This window comes from Lutra lutra, chromosome 4 (assembly GCF_902655055.1).
Source record: "Lutra lutra chromosome 4, mLutLut1.2, whole genome shotgun sequence".
NCBI lineage: Eukaryota > Metazoa > Chordata > Mammalia > Carnivora > Mustelidae > Lutra > Lutra lutra.
In genome coordinates this window covers 91368290-91384522 of record NC_062281.1, presented here as the reverse complement: position 1 = coordinate 91384522, position 16233 = coordinate 91368290, and the positions used below count along the sequence as shown (strand labels likewise).

The 16233-nt window shown below is 53.1% G+C and overlaps 1 protein-coding gene across 3 annotated transcripts; it reads right to left on the bottom strand.

Annotated features, from left to right (window-relative positions):
* Nucleotides 1-439: 439 nt before the first annotated feature.
* On the bottom strand, nucleotides 440-15260 carry SV2A (synaptic vesicle glycoprotein 2A). Of its 3 annotated transcripts, XM_047728228.1 has the most exons (14): nucleotides 14512-14599; nucleotides 10970-10994; nucleotides 10041-10790; nucleotides 8173-8353; nucleotides 7203-7354; nucleotides 6956-7089; nucleotides 6238-6327; nucleotides 5881-5991; nucleotides 5609-5697; nucleotides 5131-5295; nucleotides 4813-4946; nucleotides 3080-3286; nucleotides 2335-2494; nucleotides 440-1960 (listed from the first exon to the last, which is right to left on the bottom strand). In XM_047728228.1, exons 3-14 carry the CDS (start codon nucleotides 10660-10662, stop codon nucleotides 1777-1779), a joined length of 2229 nt encoding a protein of 742 aa, XP_047584184.1. In that variant the 5' UTR covers nucleotides 10663-10790; nucleotides 10970-10994; nucleotides 14512-14599; the 3' UTR covers nucleotides 440-1776. The 3 variants fall into 3 exon arrangements, with proteins under 3 accessions (XP_047584184.1, XP_047584183.1, XP_047584185.1); XM_047728227.1 differs by lacking the exon at nucleotides 14512-14599 and adding an exon at nucleotides 15128-15260 and having other exon boundaries at nucleotides 10041-10994; XM_047728229.1 differs by lacking the exon at nucleotides 10970-10994 and having other exon boundaries at nucleotides 14512-14594.
* Nucleotides 15261-16233: the final 973 nt, after the last annotated feature.

Sequence of the window (16233 nt, the reverse complement as noted above, 5' to 3'; positions counted from 1 at the left end):
GAGTTTTATTAGAGAGCTACCATTAAAAAAAAAAAAAAAAAATCAGAAAATGGCTTGATTAGAACAGAGCGCAGACATAGCCATTTGGGATTTTAAGGATTTATTTCCTTTTTATTTTTCATCGTTATTTTTCATTTCATTGTTCACATCAACAGAGTTGAGTTTAGGGGGGTGCCCCAGGAGAGCAGGAGAGATGGATGGGCCCCTTCAGAGGGCACAAGGGAGAAGGCTGCGTCCAGCAAATGAAGGGTAAGGAAAGGGGGTACACACTTGTACACTGGGCACTGGAGAAGGCAGTCCTTTGAGCACAGACACCAAAGAGTTAAACAGTCCCCACCTGGTTCAGTGTTAGAAAATGGGGGGAGAGACCACAGGGTGGGGGCACCAGACGCAGCACGAGGAGGGTGAATTTGCATTTTCTTTTTTTGTTGTTGTTTTCACTTTTTTCCTTTTAACTTTTTTTTTTTTTTTAACATTTTACAAACAGCTAAAAACTACAACACGTCACAGCTACAGTGGGGGTTGGGGGGGCAGGAGGGCACCAAAGAAAGCAGCCACAGTGGGGTGAGACAAGGGCAGCTTAACTTACCGGGGCTATCATGTAGAAAGGGTGAAATGGGGAAACTGAGGCTTCTGGTCCCACATTAGGGGGTCCCTGGCTTATTGCCCAACCTCTTCCCACTTCAGAGGAGTTGCTGGGAGGGCCCCTGCTTTCTGCCCCTGCCCCAGCATCTTGTGCTTTTTGATCTGCTGGTTTGACCCCACGCCTGGTTTCTTTCCCTCCCCTGCTACCCTGCCTGTGAGGGGACAGGTGGGGGGTGGGAGGGCAGCTGTGCCGTCCCTGTCTGTGCTATTGTGGGTAGAGCCTCTCACTCCAGAGGCCTGTGCTTCTTGAGAGAAGGCGAGGAGATGGACCTCGTCAGGTGCCCTTGGTCTGGCTAGACTGCAGGACTCATCCTAACCTGGCCTGGGGCTCCTCCCTCCCAGGCTTGGCCCAGAAACAAGATTAGGGGAGGGACTATGGGAGGCAGGTAGTGTGTGTATCCATGGAGATCACCCTTGGCTTATATCTTAGGACAGTGACACCCCGCCCCACGGCACATACATACACATACGTGAAGTGTTACACATTCACACACAGTCCTGCTGAGCTGCCTCAGAACTTAATATATAAATAAATAAGAATCAGCTAATTTCATAAAACTCAGGCTCCTTACTTGTAGCCCAAATTGGTGGGGGGGCGTGGAGGCCAGGGGGCTGAGGTTTATTGCTACTCCCCCAGCATCTGACAGCTGTGAGAGGGCACCTGAGGCCCTTCCAACTCTAAGAAGTTCTTTTGGTCCATGGACTACACGGAGCCCCAGCCCCCAGCGCAACCACATGCCCACGGTTTCACCAGAGCCCAGGTAGAGGGGATGAGGGGAAGGGCAGGAGGCCTGTTCTGGACCCCCTAGAGCCAGGAAGAGCTAGGATCCCTCTCTAACACTGGGAGAGAAGGGGGAGCCCGAGCCTTCTCCTGTGCAAAGTCAATTGGGGGTAGGAGGTGGGGAGGAGAGCTGCATCCCCAAATGGGGATGAAAGAGCCTTCCCTGTAGTTCCTGCCCACGGGGTCACACACATGCACACGCGCACGCGCACACACAAACACACGGCTAAGACATGGAACACAGGGGAGTGGGGAGTGAGGCTGCTCGGGCCGGGATGGCAGGGCAGGGAAGGAGAAGGAGCCGTTGGCCTCACAGTGTGCCTGCCACCCTCAAAAGCCCGGCGGCCCTCTCACTGCAGCACCTGCCCCCGGGTCTCAGGCAACTTCAGGGCCAGAGAGCTCCCGAGGGCAAGCGCGGCCGAGGCAAAGAGGATGGGGGCAGCCTTGGTGATTCCCACAAAGGATGTGAAGATGCTGATCCCCAGCACAGCTGCCAGTTTACAGAGGGCGTTCAGGAAGCCGAAAGCTGTGGTCCTGTTCCAAGTCCCCAGGGCAGTCGGAAGAGATAAAGAAGAGGCACGGGAGGATTTGTCGGGGATGGGCAAGTAGGTGGGAGGGCAACGGAGAGATGGCAGGTGGTGTCCGAGAAGGAGAGGAAGGATGGAAGGATAGGAGAGGTGAGGCATGGACATCAGGGAATAGAGATTGGGAGGCAAGGTGAAAAGACCAAAAAATTTGGTTAATAGCTAAGACTTCAAGGAGCGAATACTAAAGTTAAAAACCCTTAGAGGAGAAACTCCATGTGAATGTGCGTCCTTCTAACCCTAAAGATGATCTCCCATTCAGCCCACTTCCTTATCCCACCTCCCCCAAAACCGGCGGCCCTGCCCCCATGACACTCCTACTACCTCTTGTCCGAGGGGTAGAGTTCAACGGTCAACACGTCCAGCGCGTTCCAGGATGCAATGCTGACCCCCCCAAAAAGGCAGAGCAGGGCGATCATGGCTGACTCGCTGTTCCCAAAAGACAGGAAGAAGCAGGAGACACAGGACATCACGCTGGAGCCAGCTGGAGCCAGGAAAGGAGGGAACATGAACCCAGCCACAGTGATGCCCATCCACGACCCACCCCATGCCATCAACCAGGCTTGAGGGTAGCCCAGGATGAGACTCTTCTTCCCAAAGGACTCAAAACGAAGGCTCCTCCCTCATCCCCAACCTCATAATTCTCTTTTTACTAGTAACGTCAGTAACAACCATCTCTTCAATGACAGCTATGGGCCAGGGAGCCTGATCTTTACATGCATTGATCTGATGCATCAGGCAGGTACTGTCATCACCCCCATTTTGCAGACGAGACGCCTGGGCTCAGAGAGGTGAAGTAACTTGCCCAAGGTAGGTGGCAGAGCTGAGATTCAAAACCCATAGCCTCCAAGCCTGCGTGCTCGCTATTCTGCCTACCTCCTTTACCCCCCAGAGAAGCTTCCACACCAGGCCCCACCCCATCTCAGCCAAGACCTAAACAGAAGAGAGAGAGAACCTTCTCTGGCTAAGCTTTTCCTTCAGAATCAGGGGAGAAGCGTGTTGACAGCCTCGCCCTGCTCCCCGGCCCCCAAGTCAGTTCTGACACACCACCACCCACCCGCCCCCTTACCAAGCATCCGGAGCCTGCCAATCTTGTCCATAAGCAGGGCAGACACGATGTTCCCGGGAAGCACAGCCAGCGTCCCCAAGAAGCTGACAAAGTACACCATGTAGGCGCCTTCGCCGGTCCCTGTCACGTCCAGTGGGCAGCCCTCCTTGTTGTGCAGGAACGTGCTGTTCACCAGACGGCTGTTCACAAACTTGTACTCAAACAGGTCTGGGAGCCAAGACCAAGGAAGGCAGGTGGTCAGTGAAATGTGATAGGGAGGCTCAAGGCAGGGCTCAAGGCGCTGCCTTTGTGGGGTTAGTGTGGCAGTGGGGGGGGGGGGGGGTAGGGGGTAGTGGGGGGCAGGGCTCTCAAACTTGCTCAGGGCATTCATTATAAAACATCAAATGAAAGCACCCTGGCAACCAGGATTGTTCCTATGGTGCAGGAAATGATCATAGTCTATGAAACGGAACAGTGGAACTGGCTGTTTCCAAGTTATCTCACTAATAATCTTAGCTTCTTATTCATTCCTTTTGTCTGCCCTAGCTGACTATAAGCAGTAGTGGTGCTGTGGGTCTAGGAAAAATTCCTGAGCCAGATATTAAAAATCATTAGAAGTCCTTTCCATTATTTTTCCTTGCAAGGTGGGAAAAACTTACCCAGTACTCCATTAGAGGTGGGATCCTCAGTCTAGCTGACAAAGCAGCAGTTCATGTTTGAGAATCACGGTTTTAAAAACTGGACTAATGTGGGGTGCCTGTGGGGGCTCACTGAGTTAAGCAGCAGACCCTTGATTCCCACTCAGGTGGTGATTTCAGGGTAGTGGGGTTGAGCCCTTCGTGGTGCTCCCTGCTTAGCAGGAACTCTGCTTGAGGCTCTTTCTCTCTCCCTCTGCCCCTCCCCACCCCACCCCTCAAATAAATGTTTAAAAACAAAACAGGGCGCCTGGGTGGCTCAGTTGGTTAAGCAATTGCCCTCGGCTCAGATCATGATCCTGGAGTCCCAGGACCGAACGAGTCCCACATCCGGATCCCTGCTCAGCAGGGAGTCTGCTTCTCCCTGTGCCCCTCCCCCCTCATGCTCTTTCTCTCATTCTCTCTCTTTCAAATAAATAAATAAAATCTTTGTTTAAAAAGATTTTATTTATTATTTATTTGACACACAGAGAGAGATATCATAGGTAGGCAGAGAGGCAGGCAGAGAGAGAAGGGGGAAGCAGGCTCCCTGCTGAGCAGACAGCCTGACACGGTGCTTGATCCCAGGACCCTGAGACCATGACCTGAGCCAAACGCAGCGGCTTTAACCCACTGAGCCACCCAGGCGCCCCCACAAATAAATAAATAAAAACTTTAAAAAAAACAAAACAAACAAACAGGCACTGGACTAATGCAATGATTTCCAACCTTTTACTCACCAAATATCCCTTTTATGATTTTTTTCCTGAAGACCCTGTTGGAATGAGTTTTGCCCTCTTCAAAGTGCATTCATAACATCACACAGTTACTTGAATTCCAGCTCAAAGGCAAAGAACTTTGATGTTTTTGCCAGGTAGCCTTAAAACTATTACAGAGAATGTTCCATTTCCGTTCGATTTTTTGAATTCTTGGTAGTAGCTCACAGGCCCGCACCTTCCTGCAGGGCCCCACAGATCTCAGCTTGTGAACCCTGAGCTAGGGAATGAGCAAGGCTCCTTCTCCCCTCTTCAGGGTCCATGCAGCCCTTTGGTCTGACAGCCACCAGCCACACCACCTTACCAGTGTTATAGAACACAGTGTTGATGAACGTGCAGTTGCGGAAGAATGTGTTGCTCGAAGTGACATCCTCGAAATAACACTCCTCAAACAAGGAATCCTCAAAGGACACTGACTTCAGACGCAGCCCGATGAACCTGGAAGGCCAGGATGATGAGACATACGTTCCCCTCATCCTCATTCCCTCCTCCAAGACTCATCCCTTGGAAGTGAGGAGAAACCCCAGGTATTTACCCCCAAACACCCCGTCTTTGAACTCCCAGGCTCATACAAGAGGTAGAAAGGACAGGGAAGAAGTGACATGGAAAGCTCCCCACGTACTTGTCATTGAAGTACTGTCCCCCGCGGTGGATCTGATTCTCCAGCGTGAAATTAAAGGTCACGTGCTCCACACGCTCCCCAGAGAACAACTTGGTCCGGGCTGCATAGTCCACTGCCTGGAGATGGCGGATCATGTCAGGAAACCAGACAGTCAGGCCGTAGTAGCTGGAGAGTCAAGGACGATGGAATCAGACAAGGCTCAGGATTAGGACCAGAGGGTCCAGAAATGAGGGGGGAGAGAGTCAGGACCTTGCTCACCTCTCTAGCCTCATCCCTCACCCCTCTTCCCTTCACCGACTGCCCAGGGTCCGGGGGGACTTCACATTGGTCTACTCACCCACCGCACTCTTATCTCCCATGCATCTGCTCTGCCCTTGGCCTGGAACAAGTCTCCCCACCCCACCCCCACCCCCAGCCCGTCTAACTTCCATCTGGTCTTCAGGACTCTGATCCCCACCGCCCCCACACACCCCCTCACCTGAATGACATGGTGAACCACACGCCCATCATCATCAGAGTGATGCGTCGATATTCGGGACCAAAACAGGAGAGGAAATTGCCCCAAACCTAGGTGGAACAGAACAGTCAGACAGAGGCTGCACTAACTTCTAGTACCCCCAGGTCCCCCCTTCTCCGACTCAACCCCCTCCCTTCAGGTCACCCACCATCCCCACACACAGGCTCCAGCCCTGCCTTCATCTCCACCTCTCCTGCTCCCTTCTCTCTCTTCACGGAACCATCCCTCATTACCTGCCCCCCCAGGCTCAGGGCCCGGACCCCCCAGCGCTGGTACCAAGTCCCTGTGTCTGACTGGATTTCGATCAACTCATCCTCCTGATGAATCGTCTTAATGTGGGTTACCTGGGGTCAAGAGCGGGGGTTAGCCATCATATAGTCTGTATTTCCCAACCCCATTCTGGTGCCTCGGTTTCTCCTCCGGGAGCAAAATGCAAGCAGGGGGTGGGGGACAGACGTGCCACAATACCCCGAGAGATGACATTGAGGGAGGGTGTGGGGTATGGTTGGAGAGGTCAGGGAAGGTAGAGAGGGGCTGGTGGGGCTGGGACCGGAGTGCTGTGGAGGATCGCGGGGAGGGCTGTGGCTTACAGAGAAGACTCGCTCAGGATGGCCCTTGGCTCGCATGTTGGTGTCATGAACCTGCTTCAGCACCATCCAGGCCTCATCATGCTTCCCGTTCTAGAGCCACAGACACAGTTCCCATATCTGGGTTAGCTCCTGCCTGAGCCAGGGCAACAGGCCCCCTCCCTGTGGCTTCTCTAGTCCCAAGATACAAAAAGGCTCCCCCCACTACCTCCGACCTCTGGGCACGGACATCGCCTGCTCTGAACGAGGCCCACGAAGGGATACGGCAAAATATAATCAGACTTGGGCCATAGTAGTGGGAGTCCAGGAGACAGATACAACTACAGGTCCTAGGGATCCATGGGGACAATGAAAAGAGAACTGAAAACAAGGGAATTGATGAGGGCAAGGAGATGGTCAGAGGAAGAGCGGCTTCCTAACCCTCCTGGACCAAGATCTACTTGGAGAGGGAAGAAGTAGAGGATGAAGAACGTCTCTTGAACTCTAAAGTCGGGACCAGGCCCCCTGCCCACAACATCTTAGGCCACTCCTGGGTGAGGAGGTACCCTCGTTTCTCTGTGCACAGAGACCACCCCCTACAGAGATATAGTACCAAAGGAAGCAAGCCAAAGACCCCAGAAGTATGGACCCTGCGAGGGTCCCCCAAACCAAACCCACCATGAGTGCTTGAACACAGAACCCCCTGCCTCCCGTCCCCCGGGCCAGCCCCCACCCCACTCACCTCCAGGAAGAAGCGGGGGCTCTCCGGCTGTGTGGTCAGTGCGCCGATGGCAAACACGGAAGGGAAGGCGCAAACAAGGACAAACACCCTCCAGCTGTGGAACTGGTAAGCGGACCCCATCTGAAAGCTCCACCCTGGCAGGGACAAGTCAGCATCAGCAGAGAGGCCCGAGGCTGGGGGAGCTCCCACCACCAGGCACCCGGCCGAAGAGGAAGACACTGGGGCACGTTCCCTGGGGGCTGCTCACCGTAGTGGGGGATGATGGCCCAGGCCATGGCAGCGGCATACACTCCACCAATCATCCAAAACATGCAGAGCCAACTCAAATGCTCCCCACGTTTCTCCTGGGCCAGAAACTCCGAGAAATAGGAGAAGACAATGGGGATGGACCCTCCAATCCTGGAGGGCATCGCAAGAGAACTGAGCATTAGAAAACGGCCCGTTCCTGATCCCTTGCCCCAGCGCTCTGCATCCCTGAGCGCCTTTCATCTGCCACACCTTAGTAAAGAGATTTCTCCCACAGTGCCCTGCATACTCCCTCCCCAGCAGCCAGCGAGCACACATCCTGGGGACCCTGAGAGACAGGCAGGGAGGCCTCAGGGGCAGAGGAGGCACAAACGTTGAATCTTGAAGATGACTGCAGAGTTGCATGAGAGGGAAGATAATTATGGACAAGAGGGGAAATGCCCAGAGGAGAAAGATGGGAAAAGAGTCTGAGGGCAGGTGTGTGGGGAGCAGGCCAAGGACAAGAGCTTGCGGCCCCGGCAATGAACGCATGCTGGTACCTCAGGGAGTGTGGGAGTGTGATGGGTCAAGGATTCCAAGTTCTGGCCGCTGTGGGTGTTAGCAAGGTCTTTTGTCAAATGCAGGAAATATGTCAACAGGAAAGGGGATAACTCAAGGGTTTACAGGCACCCAGGGCTGAGGCTGAGACCCACCAGGCCTCTTCATGGAGCCAGTCTCAGAATGGAATTAGAGGGTAGGTGGCAGACTGAGGAGAGGACCAGACAAGGAATGGTGTTCTGGACAGGCGGTAGATGGGTCCTAGACAGGGGGAAGCTGGCCTGAAGTTGGTAGGAGAAAGAAATTCATTCAACGCATACAGATTGGAGGGACATCTGGTATGCCGGCACTGTGCTGGGCTCTAGAAATACAACAGTGACCATGTACCGTCCTCCTTCAGGACTCCTCCAGGGGCTTAGGAAATGGCCACTCACCCAACCCCGGAAAGGAGGCGGCAGAAGAGGAAAGTGCCATAACCCTGGACGAAAGATGAGAAAAAGGCGAAGACGCTGTTGACCGAGAGCGAGATGAGCAGACACTGCCTCCGGCCCAGCCGATCAGCCAGACCTCCCCAGAGGAAGGCTCCCACCATCATGCCCAGGTAGACTATAAGTCCTGAAGGAGGGAAACAGAGGCAGCAGGGGTATGAGAGGACATGCTTCCTTTCTCACACTTTGTGAGCATTAAGTGAGCTAGAGCTGCAGCAGAATGGATCAAGGAGCTGGAGGACTTCTAGAATAGCTAAGTCTACCCAGAGATGAGAGCAAGTAAGAGAAGGTGAAATATGAGTGAAGACGGAAGGCCACCCCTGCAGGCCAGGGATTCAAAGGCAGGAAGGCAGACATGGGAGACCCCAAGAATTCTTTCTTTCTCCCCCCCGACCCCTGCTCTCTCTTGCTTGCTCTCAGCTCTTTGTCTCTGTCTCTGTCTCTCTGTCCCTCTCTCTCTCTCTCACACACACACACCATCCCCATCTCTGGCTTGCCTGGAAGGAGCAATGGATTGTCCCAGACTCCCAAACCCTCCTAGGGTCACCTCTCCCCTCCCAGCCTTGATGCCCTCAAAGCAGCAGGAGGGGTCTCTCGTGTACCTGGGAAAGCAGCTTCCATTCCTTCTGTCCCCCCCATGAAATCCCCCACACAGAACCTGTCTTTTACTCCTCCTAGCTCTAGGGCTTCTGGACCTAAAACTCTCCTGTTTCTTCCGTCCTATATTCGGAGTTGGAACTGATCTTAAAAATCATCTACTCCAGGGGCACCTGGGTGGCTCAGTGGGTTAAAGCCTCTGCCTTCAGCTCAGGTCATGATCCCAGGGTCCTGGGATCAAACCCCACATTGGGCTCTCTGCTCGGCAGGGAGCCTGCTTCCTCCTCTCTCTCTGCCTGCCTTTCTGCCTACTTGTGATCTCTGTCTATCAAATAAATAAATAAAATCTTTTTGTTTGTTTGTTTGTTTTTTTAAGATTCTTATTTATTTATTTGACAGAGAGAGATCACAAGCAGCAGAGAGGCAGGCAGAGAGAGAGGAAGGAAAGCAGGCTCCCTGCTGAGCAGAGAGCCCGATGCGGGGCTTGATCCCAGGACCCTGGGATCATGACCTGAGCCGAAGGCAGAGGCTTAACCCACTGAGCCACCCAGGTGCCCCAAATAAATAAAATCTTAAAAAAAAAAAAATCATCTACCCTAAACTCTGCATTTTAGCCATGCTTCAGCCAAGCCCCAAGGAGTGGGGATCTGCCCAAGGTCTCATGGCAACTTGGGAGCAGGGTAAGAAAGAGAGATCCTTTGTGGGTGAGTCTGAGGAGTTTCCTCCCTCAGGGTTCACATCAGGAAGGGCCATTAGAGACCACTCACTGGCCCTTGAACACTCCCAAGCCTGGCCAAGAGCAAGTGTGGCCCATCTTCTCTGGCTGAAGATGGAGCTAGGATTGTTCCCCTATCCTAGTCAGCCTAAACTGACTTCCCATCTAAACTAGGAAGTTTAGACACTGATTTCTTGTTTCCCAGTTCAGGGAAAGGGTCAAGTTGACAAAAAGGAATTGTCCAAAGAAACATGGCCACCTCCTGGAGAACTAAGCAGACCACCACCCAAGCCCCAGCCCAGCACAAACCACCTCACTGTGACCCAGCCTCAAGAGGAGGGTGTGTGAGGGGAGAGTGTGCAGAGGAACTCCAAGCCCTCTGGGGACATCTTGGGACGAGGGTTCTAGGAGCCCAGTGGTAAGGACAGGGGTTCTCACGACCAAAGGTGTTTCTAGAGTTTGGGGCAGGACAGGGCTAGAGTGCCTCCCCATTGTGTCTTACCTAGCATGCCTTTGTTGGAGTCTGACAGGCACATGTCCTTTTCAGCACTGGGCAGCACAAAGCCCACCACAAAGACTTCAACACCATCAGCCATCAGCGCCAGGCCAAGCACAAAATAGAGTGTCCACTGGAAGCGGCCATGGCCACACTCCCGGAGGATGGCTTCATACTGCTGAGCTAGTTCTTCCCGTTCTTTCCGCCGTTGCGCCTCCCCCAGGCCGCCAGGAGGGCCCTCCCCATCACCCAAGCCCCCCCTCCCTCTAGCCAGGGGAGCCCCATCTGCCATCCGCTCGCCTTTACCCCCAGACTCTGCCCGGGGGATGCCCTGATATTCCCCCTCATAGATCTCATCATCCTCATCGTGGCCCTCAGTGGCATCACTGGATGCGCCACCTTCCTCCTCGTCCTGGGCCCCTTCCCCACGGTAATAGCCATCAGCAGGGGCAGGGAAGTCATCGTCATCGTCCTCCTCCTCAAAGCGGGAGTAGGATCTACGGGAATATTCATCCTGGACTCTGTCCAGGCCCTTCACCACCTTCTTGGCCGCATGCTTCTTGACTTCCTTGGCAATGTCTTTGGCCCCACGGATGAAAGCTGCCCGGTCTCTGAAGCCTTCTTCCATGATGTCTTTGGGAATGCTTCACTATACCTCCTCCACTCCCTGCTCCTTATTCAGATTTTGTTCAAGGATTTGTGAAGTCAGAAAGCCTCTTTCCTCCAGGTACTTAGATGAAGTGTGTTCAAATATCTCTAGCCACGGAATGAGAAAATGGGAAAGTCTAGGAGGGGAAAAGAGGGTGAGGAGTGCTGGCCAATTCAGTTGGATACATGGGGAAGGGAGATGGGGAGCAGGGGAATAGGAAAGGAGAGGGGAGCCAGGTTGTGGGGGCTAAGACGAAGAGCCAGGATAACTCAGGAAAGTCCACTACTTTTCTTCTAGAAGCTTCGGGAGATCTAGAAAATATAAAAAGGGGGGAAAAAGGAGGTTGTGAAGCCTAAGATGATAAAGAAGGCCAAGCTAGAGCTCCCATCAACCAGAGCCCTTCTGGGGCCACGTATTACAGATGGTCTCCTTACTTTAAGCCCACGCTCAGTAAAAAGGGGTGATTTCCTGGACCAACTGCGGACTGTTCAGTATAAGGCCCCTTACTCTGACCTTGGAGATCAGCCCTATGAGATTTCTCTAGAGTCAGGGTCACCTAGAGCCCTCCTCCTAATCCCCTGTCCCACATAAAGATCAGATTCCTTGCTTTACCACAGACCTGCAAAGAACAAAACAGGAAATAGGGGAAACCAAAATTCTCTATTCTAGTCCACTCTGGCTTTCTTACTTGGTGCAGAGCTTGGAAAGAATGTGTATAGGGACCAAGTCCTCCCAACTGTTGACTTCAGTCACCTGTAGTGAGGCTTCTGTGCTCCTCCCCTCAAGTTCCATGTTTGTAGGCCTCACAAGAAGGGGTCTTCTTAGTGGGTAAAAGATGGGTTTCAGAGTTGGAGAGACTTAGGTTTGACTTTTTGCTTCAGCACTTACTAGTTAAGTGACCTCAGGCATGACTCTAAACACCCAGTTTCCTCTTCCTTAAGAAGGGGAAAGGAAGGATTAAATGACACAATATGTAGAAGTTCCTTAGGATAGTACCCAGCACATACAGAGTGATGAATAAATACTAGTCATTACTCCTTGCAATGATGATAATATGGTGAGATCCTCTCCACTCCCTCATGAGACCCCAGGACAAAAGCCACCTCTGAATGTTCATGGAGAAAGCTGGTTTGGGGCAAAGCACATGACAGTTATATGACCTAAGTTGAAATCCCAGCTCTGCCATTTACTTTACTGACTGCTTTTGGGAAAATTATTTAATTTCCCTCAACCTCAGTGTCCTTATATTTAAACTGGGGATAATTTTATTTTTCTGAGTCCACAAGAGAATTCAACCTCATAGTAGATATTCTACAAATACTAGTTTCCCTCCTTCCTACTAGATTGAAAAAAAAAAATGTGAAGGAAGCAGGAAGCAGCAAGAGAAGAACTGGAGGTTGTACTTGGAGGTTGTTGTCCAGTATCCTCCCAAAACAGAGTCCAAAGACCCCTCTGTGTTCAAATTAATTCCAGCAGATGGGCCCACACTGTCTCTCTCCAGACAAACTAAGGAAGACTCAAAAAAGGGGAGACCTGGAACCTGAGGTCATGGAGAAGAGGCAATGTCTGGCTGCTGCCATTTTCCCTCAGGACATCATCCATGGGCCCCTTCCCTAGTGTGGGCAGGAATAGAAATGGCTGATCAGATCTATACTTTTCCAGCATGGGGGTCTAATGTCCATAGCTGTGACTCTTTTCTCCAGGGCCTCCCTTCCTAATCCCCCTTAATCTTTCCTGCTCCTCCTCCAGGAGTCCACAAATACCGCACTGCGTAGGAGGCCAGGAGAGAATGAAGGGGCCCTTGGGCCTCCCCCCAAAAAAGACATCCTCCAGAGGGAAGCACAGGAGAAACCCCTTTCCTTCACAGAAAAAGAGGAAGCAGGATGAGATTCTGATCAGAGAACATTCCCCTAAAAATATCCTGCCTCCTGCTCCCACCCATCCAAGGCCTTCCTTAAATGTCTCACATGCATACAGAAGCCCGGGTAGAAGGGGGTAAGTCATGCTACATGGCTCAGAGAGAAGCACTGACAAGCAGGGCCTTAGCCCCTTGGGCCTGATGAGAGCAGTGGACCACAATGACCAAAACCAGTGACCCCTAGGTCACCTTCTTTTCTTTGTGATACAAGGCCCCAACCATCCCCCATGCAAGAGAGGGAAATGTGGAGTCCCCTCACTGCATGTCCATTTGCTTTCATCTCCTTTCATTCCCATCTAGGATCTCCCCCAACCCCCAAACCCTGAAGGTGACAGATGGACCCACCAGGAGCCACATCCTGTGTTTGTCAACACTAGTTACTCCTGAGAAGGTACATGGAGGGTAGGTAGATAAGGCCCCCAGAACCACAGCCGGATATGATAGCTCAACAGCCAGCTCCCCCAGGGCCAATGAGCCCAGGAGGTCAGAAGGGAGATAAACACAAATTCTTCGAGTTGGTGAGGAAGTGGTGCTATTTTTAGCCCCCAAAGCAGCACAGGGTGGCTAAGCCTGTGGGAGAGAGACAGGACTTGAAGAGGTGGAGGTTATAGGAGACAAGATTCAGGGTTACATGGCCCTTTAAGGTTGGCTGGCTCCACCTGACCAGAAAAAATGGGCCCAGGAGATTTTCTGCAGAACGGGGGAGGGGGGCTCCCGAGCAAAGTCTTCCCTTCTGGACGATAAGGAGAGGGTCCAGAAGCCCCCCCACCTATCCCCCGGCCCCATCAAAATCCCTGACTTTGGGAGTCACCCGCATTCCCCAACCCTCCCTAGCCCAAGTGACAAGGTCATTAAGAAGCAGTCAGTTAAAACATCCACCTACCGGGGAGATGGGGGGTAAAACGGGAGCGGGGGGGTGGGGAGAGGGCTGGAGATCCCCTTCTTGTGACAGCTGGGTGACTTGAGCCTCAGCTCCCACCCAAGATGCCCAGGGCTGCACCTCCCCTCCTTACATCCTATCCCAGGCTTAGGAAGATGGAGCATTCACAGTTCGGAAGGGGAAAAAGATGAAGGTGTCCGCTGAGAAGGCACAGCGGAGGAATACCGAGATGCTGGGCGGCAGGGAGAGACCTCCACAAGCACAGGCATAGAGACCGCCTCTACCGGCATTTGCAGCAATAGCCAACCCCCCAGCACCCCCCACCCCATCTCGCCTCTGCTCTGGCGTAAGAGAGGAGCCCCTAGAATTGACTGAACCTATTCTCTGAGTGCCTCCCACCCCCCACCACCACCCTTAGTCCTGCCTCTGGGCAAGTGCCCATCATCGCTCAACACCCTCCCCCCCACCCCGACCTGGGAGCAACGACCCAAAGCCCCCTCCAAGCGCGTTTCAACCCCGGTGGTTTACCATCTTTCTACCCAGCATCTCCATTCTTCCTTTCCCTTCCCTCCCTCCTTCACCTGCCCTTCCTCCTCTGCCCCCATCTCCCCAACTCCAGGCAAGCCGACTGAGGCAGTATCCATTCTCTGGCCCCAGCCAAGGTCACTTATCATTGCGGGGGGTTGGGGGGGCGGCGGAGGGTGTGCAAGGTGAGGAGGGCATTGGACTTTGAAGGAACGCTAGCCCACCTAAAACCCCCCACCCCGTCCATATCTGAGAGGTAGTAGCGACTTGGCTAAGGTCGAGAAAAACACCCCTACTCCATATACGTATTCTGATTCTCACAGCAACTGAAATAAATATCCATTCAGACCACCACCAGCCCCCTCACCCCTAAAGTGGGGACGGTCAACCCCCCTCCCCCCCCACCCCCCAGTAAAGCATCGGAGGATAAAATGGCTGCAAGGCAAAGCAAGGATGCTTCTGCCCCGGGTGGGGTGGAGGTAAGAGACTGAGAGACGGGTCTCACCTGGCCTGGGCGCCCCGGGTAAGGGGAGTCCCGGGTGCGGGCGGTGGTCCCGGGCGCGGGGCTGGCGGCAGCGTCGACTGCTGCTCCGAGTACCAGGGGAAGCGGCAATGCAGACCTGCCCCCCCCATACACGCTCCGGCCCCGCCTCCGCCCTCCTCCTCCCTCCCCCCCCACCCCCCCACCCCCCCCCACCCCCCCGGCGCCACTGAGCACCGGGAGAGACCATTGTTGGGGGGGGGGGTGGGGAGCGGCGGAAGAAAAAAGGAGGGGATGGCCTCAGGACATCGGGGAGCAACGATGGAGGGCCTAAGGGGGTTGTCACAGACACAGCTGGAGAAGACACACAGCACTTCCCCAGCCCGCTCCTAATAAAAGATGAAAGGAACTAAGGAAGGAATAGCGATGTTAGGAAGACAAGTGGGCAGACAGAAAGGGAGGTGGGGAACAAGGCAGCCCCTTTCCCGGCGACCCATTCCTAGTATGACAGGACTCAGGAATTTCAGGGCTTCTCTCTGCCTCCAAAACACCTCCCTTCTTCCCCTTCTCCACTAATCCCAGCCATACCCTTTTCCCACGACCCTCTCCCCAGTCCGGAGTGCTCAGAATCCAAGTTTACCTGGCCGTTTTAGAGAAAGCAAGAATAGCAAGGTTTTTTATTCTGAACTGCCAGAGGTGAGACTCCTGGATAGATCCCTGCCATCTTTTCCCAGAAACAGAAGCAGCCCTCATTATTTATTTCCAGTGCAGACCTCCCCGTCGTCCTCTCTTCAGTTGGTGGCAGCAGAGGTGAGTAGGGGAAGAAGCTGAGGGCGATTTACAGGCCTAACCAACTGGGCATTAACCCTTCTATTCATTTGCTCCAATGACTTAAGGGACTCCTTTGACGCCCCATCCCATTCCTTTTACCACACGTACACACACACACACACACACACACACACACACACACACACACACAATTCTGCTTTGGGGGCAGGAGATCCAAGACATACCCCTTAGTGATCAACCCTGCTCCAGAAGTGAGGGGAGCCCTGTGGTTTGGGGATATACATACTGAATGTCTATTCTAAGATGTGAGGGCTTGGGATATTCTGGACAGAGCACTGACCAGAGGCTCCTACCTGAGTTCTCACTTCGGTAAGCTGTGGGCTCTTGCTCAGGTTCTCTGCTTCTGGGAACCTCAGTTTCCTCATCTGGAAAATGGTGCGCTTGGCACCCTTTCCAATCTAGCAGTGTGTGATTCTACTTTACCAAACAAACATGGCAGTTTCAGAAGGTGGGAATAAGGTGGATGGAGAGGCCTAGCCAGCTGCTCCCTGAGAGAGCACTAGGAGGGATTTGCAGTGTTGAATTTACCACTAACAGGAATGTCCATCTAAAAACAAGAAACCGGGTGCCTGGGTGGCTCAGTGGGTTAAAGCCTCTGCCTTCGGCTCAGGTCATGGTCTCAGGGTCCTGGGATCGAGCCCCACATCAGGTTCTCTGCTCAGTGGGGAGCCTGCTTCCTCCTCTCTCTCTGCCTGCCTCTCTGCCTACTTGTGATCTCTATCAAATAAGTAAATAAAATCTTTGAAAAAAAATAAAAAAAATAAAAACAAGAAACCAGTTCAAAAGTCAGAGTGTTTATTTCGGATCAAAGAATTACAATCCAGGGTACATTGATTTTGGTTGAAACCCAAACAGCGTCCCAGTTACAGGAGGTGGACTCCAGGTTTTTACTGG

What these genes read in the sequence shown, in the direction of transcription:
- SV2A (XM_047728227.1), bottom strand. Translation starts at nt 10,662, where the DNA reads ATGGAAGAAGGCTTCAGAGACCGGGCAGCTTTCATCCGTGGGGCCAAA. An exon ending in CCCTGAGCCTGGGGGGGCAG is followed by an intron (nt 5,698 to 5,880) that starts GTAATGAGGGAT and finishes TGTTCCACCTAG; the next exon opens with GTTTGGGGCAATTTCCTCTC. An exon ending in GGACAGTACTTCAATGACAA is followed by an intron (nt 4,947 to 5,130) that starts GTACGTGGGGAG and finishes CTGGCCTTCCAG; the next exon opens with GTTCATCGGGCTGCGTCTGA.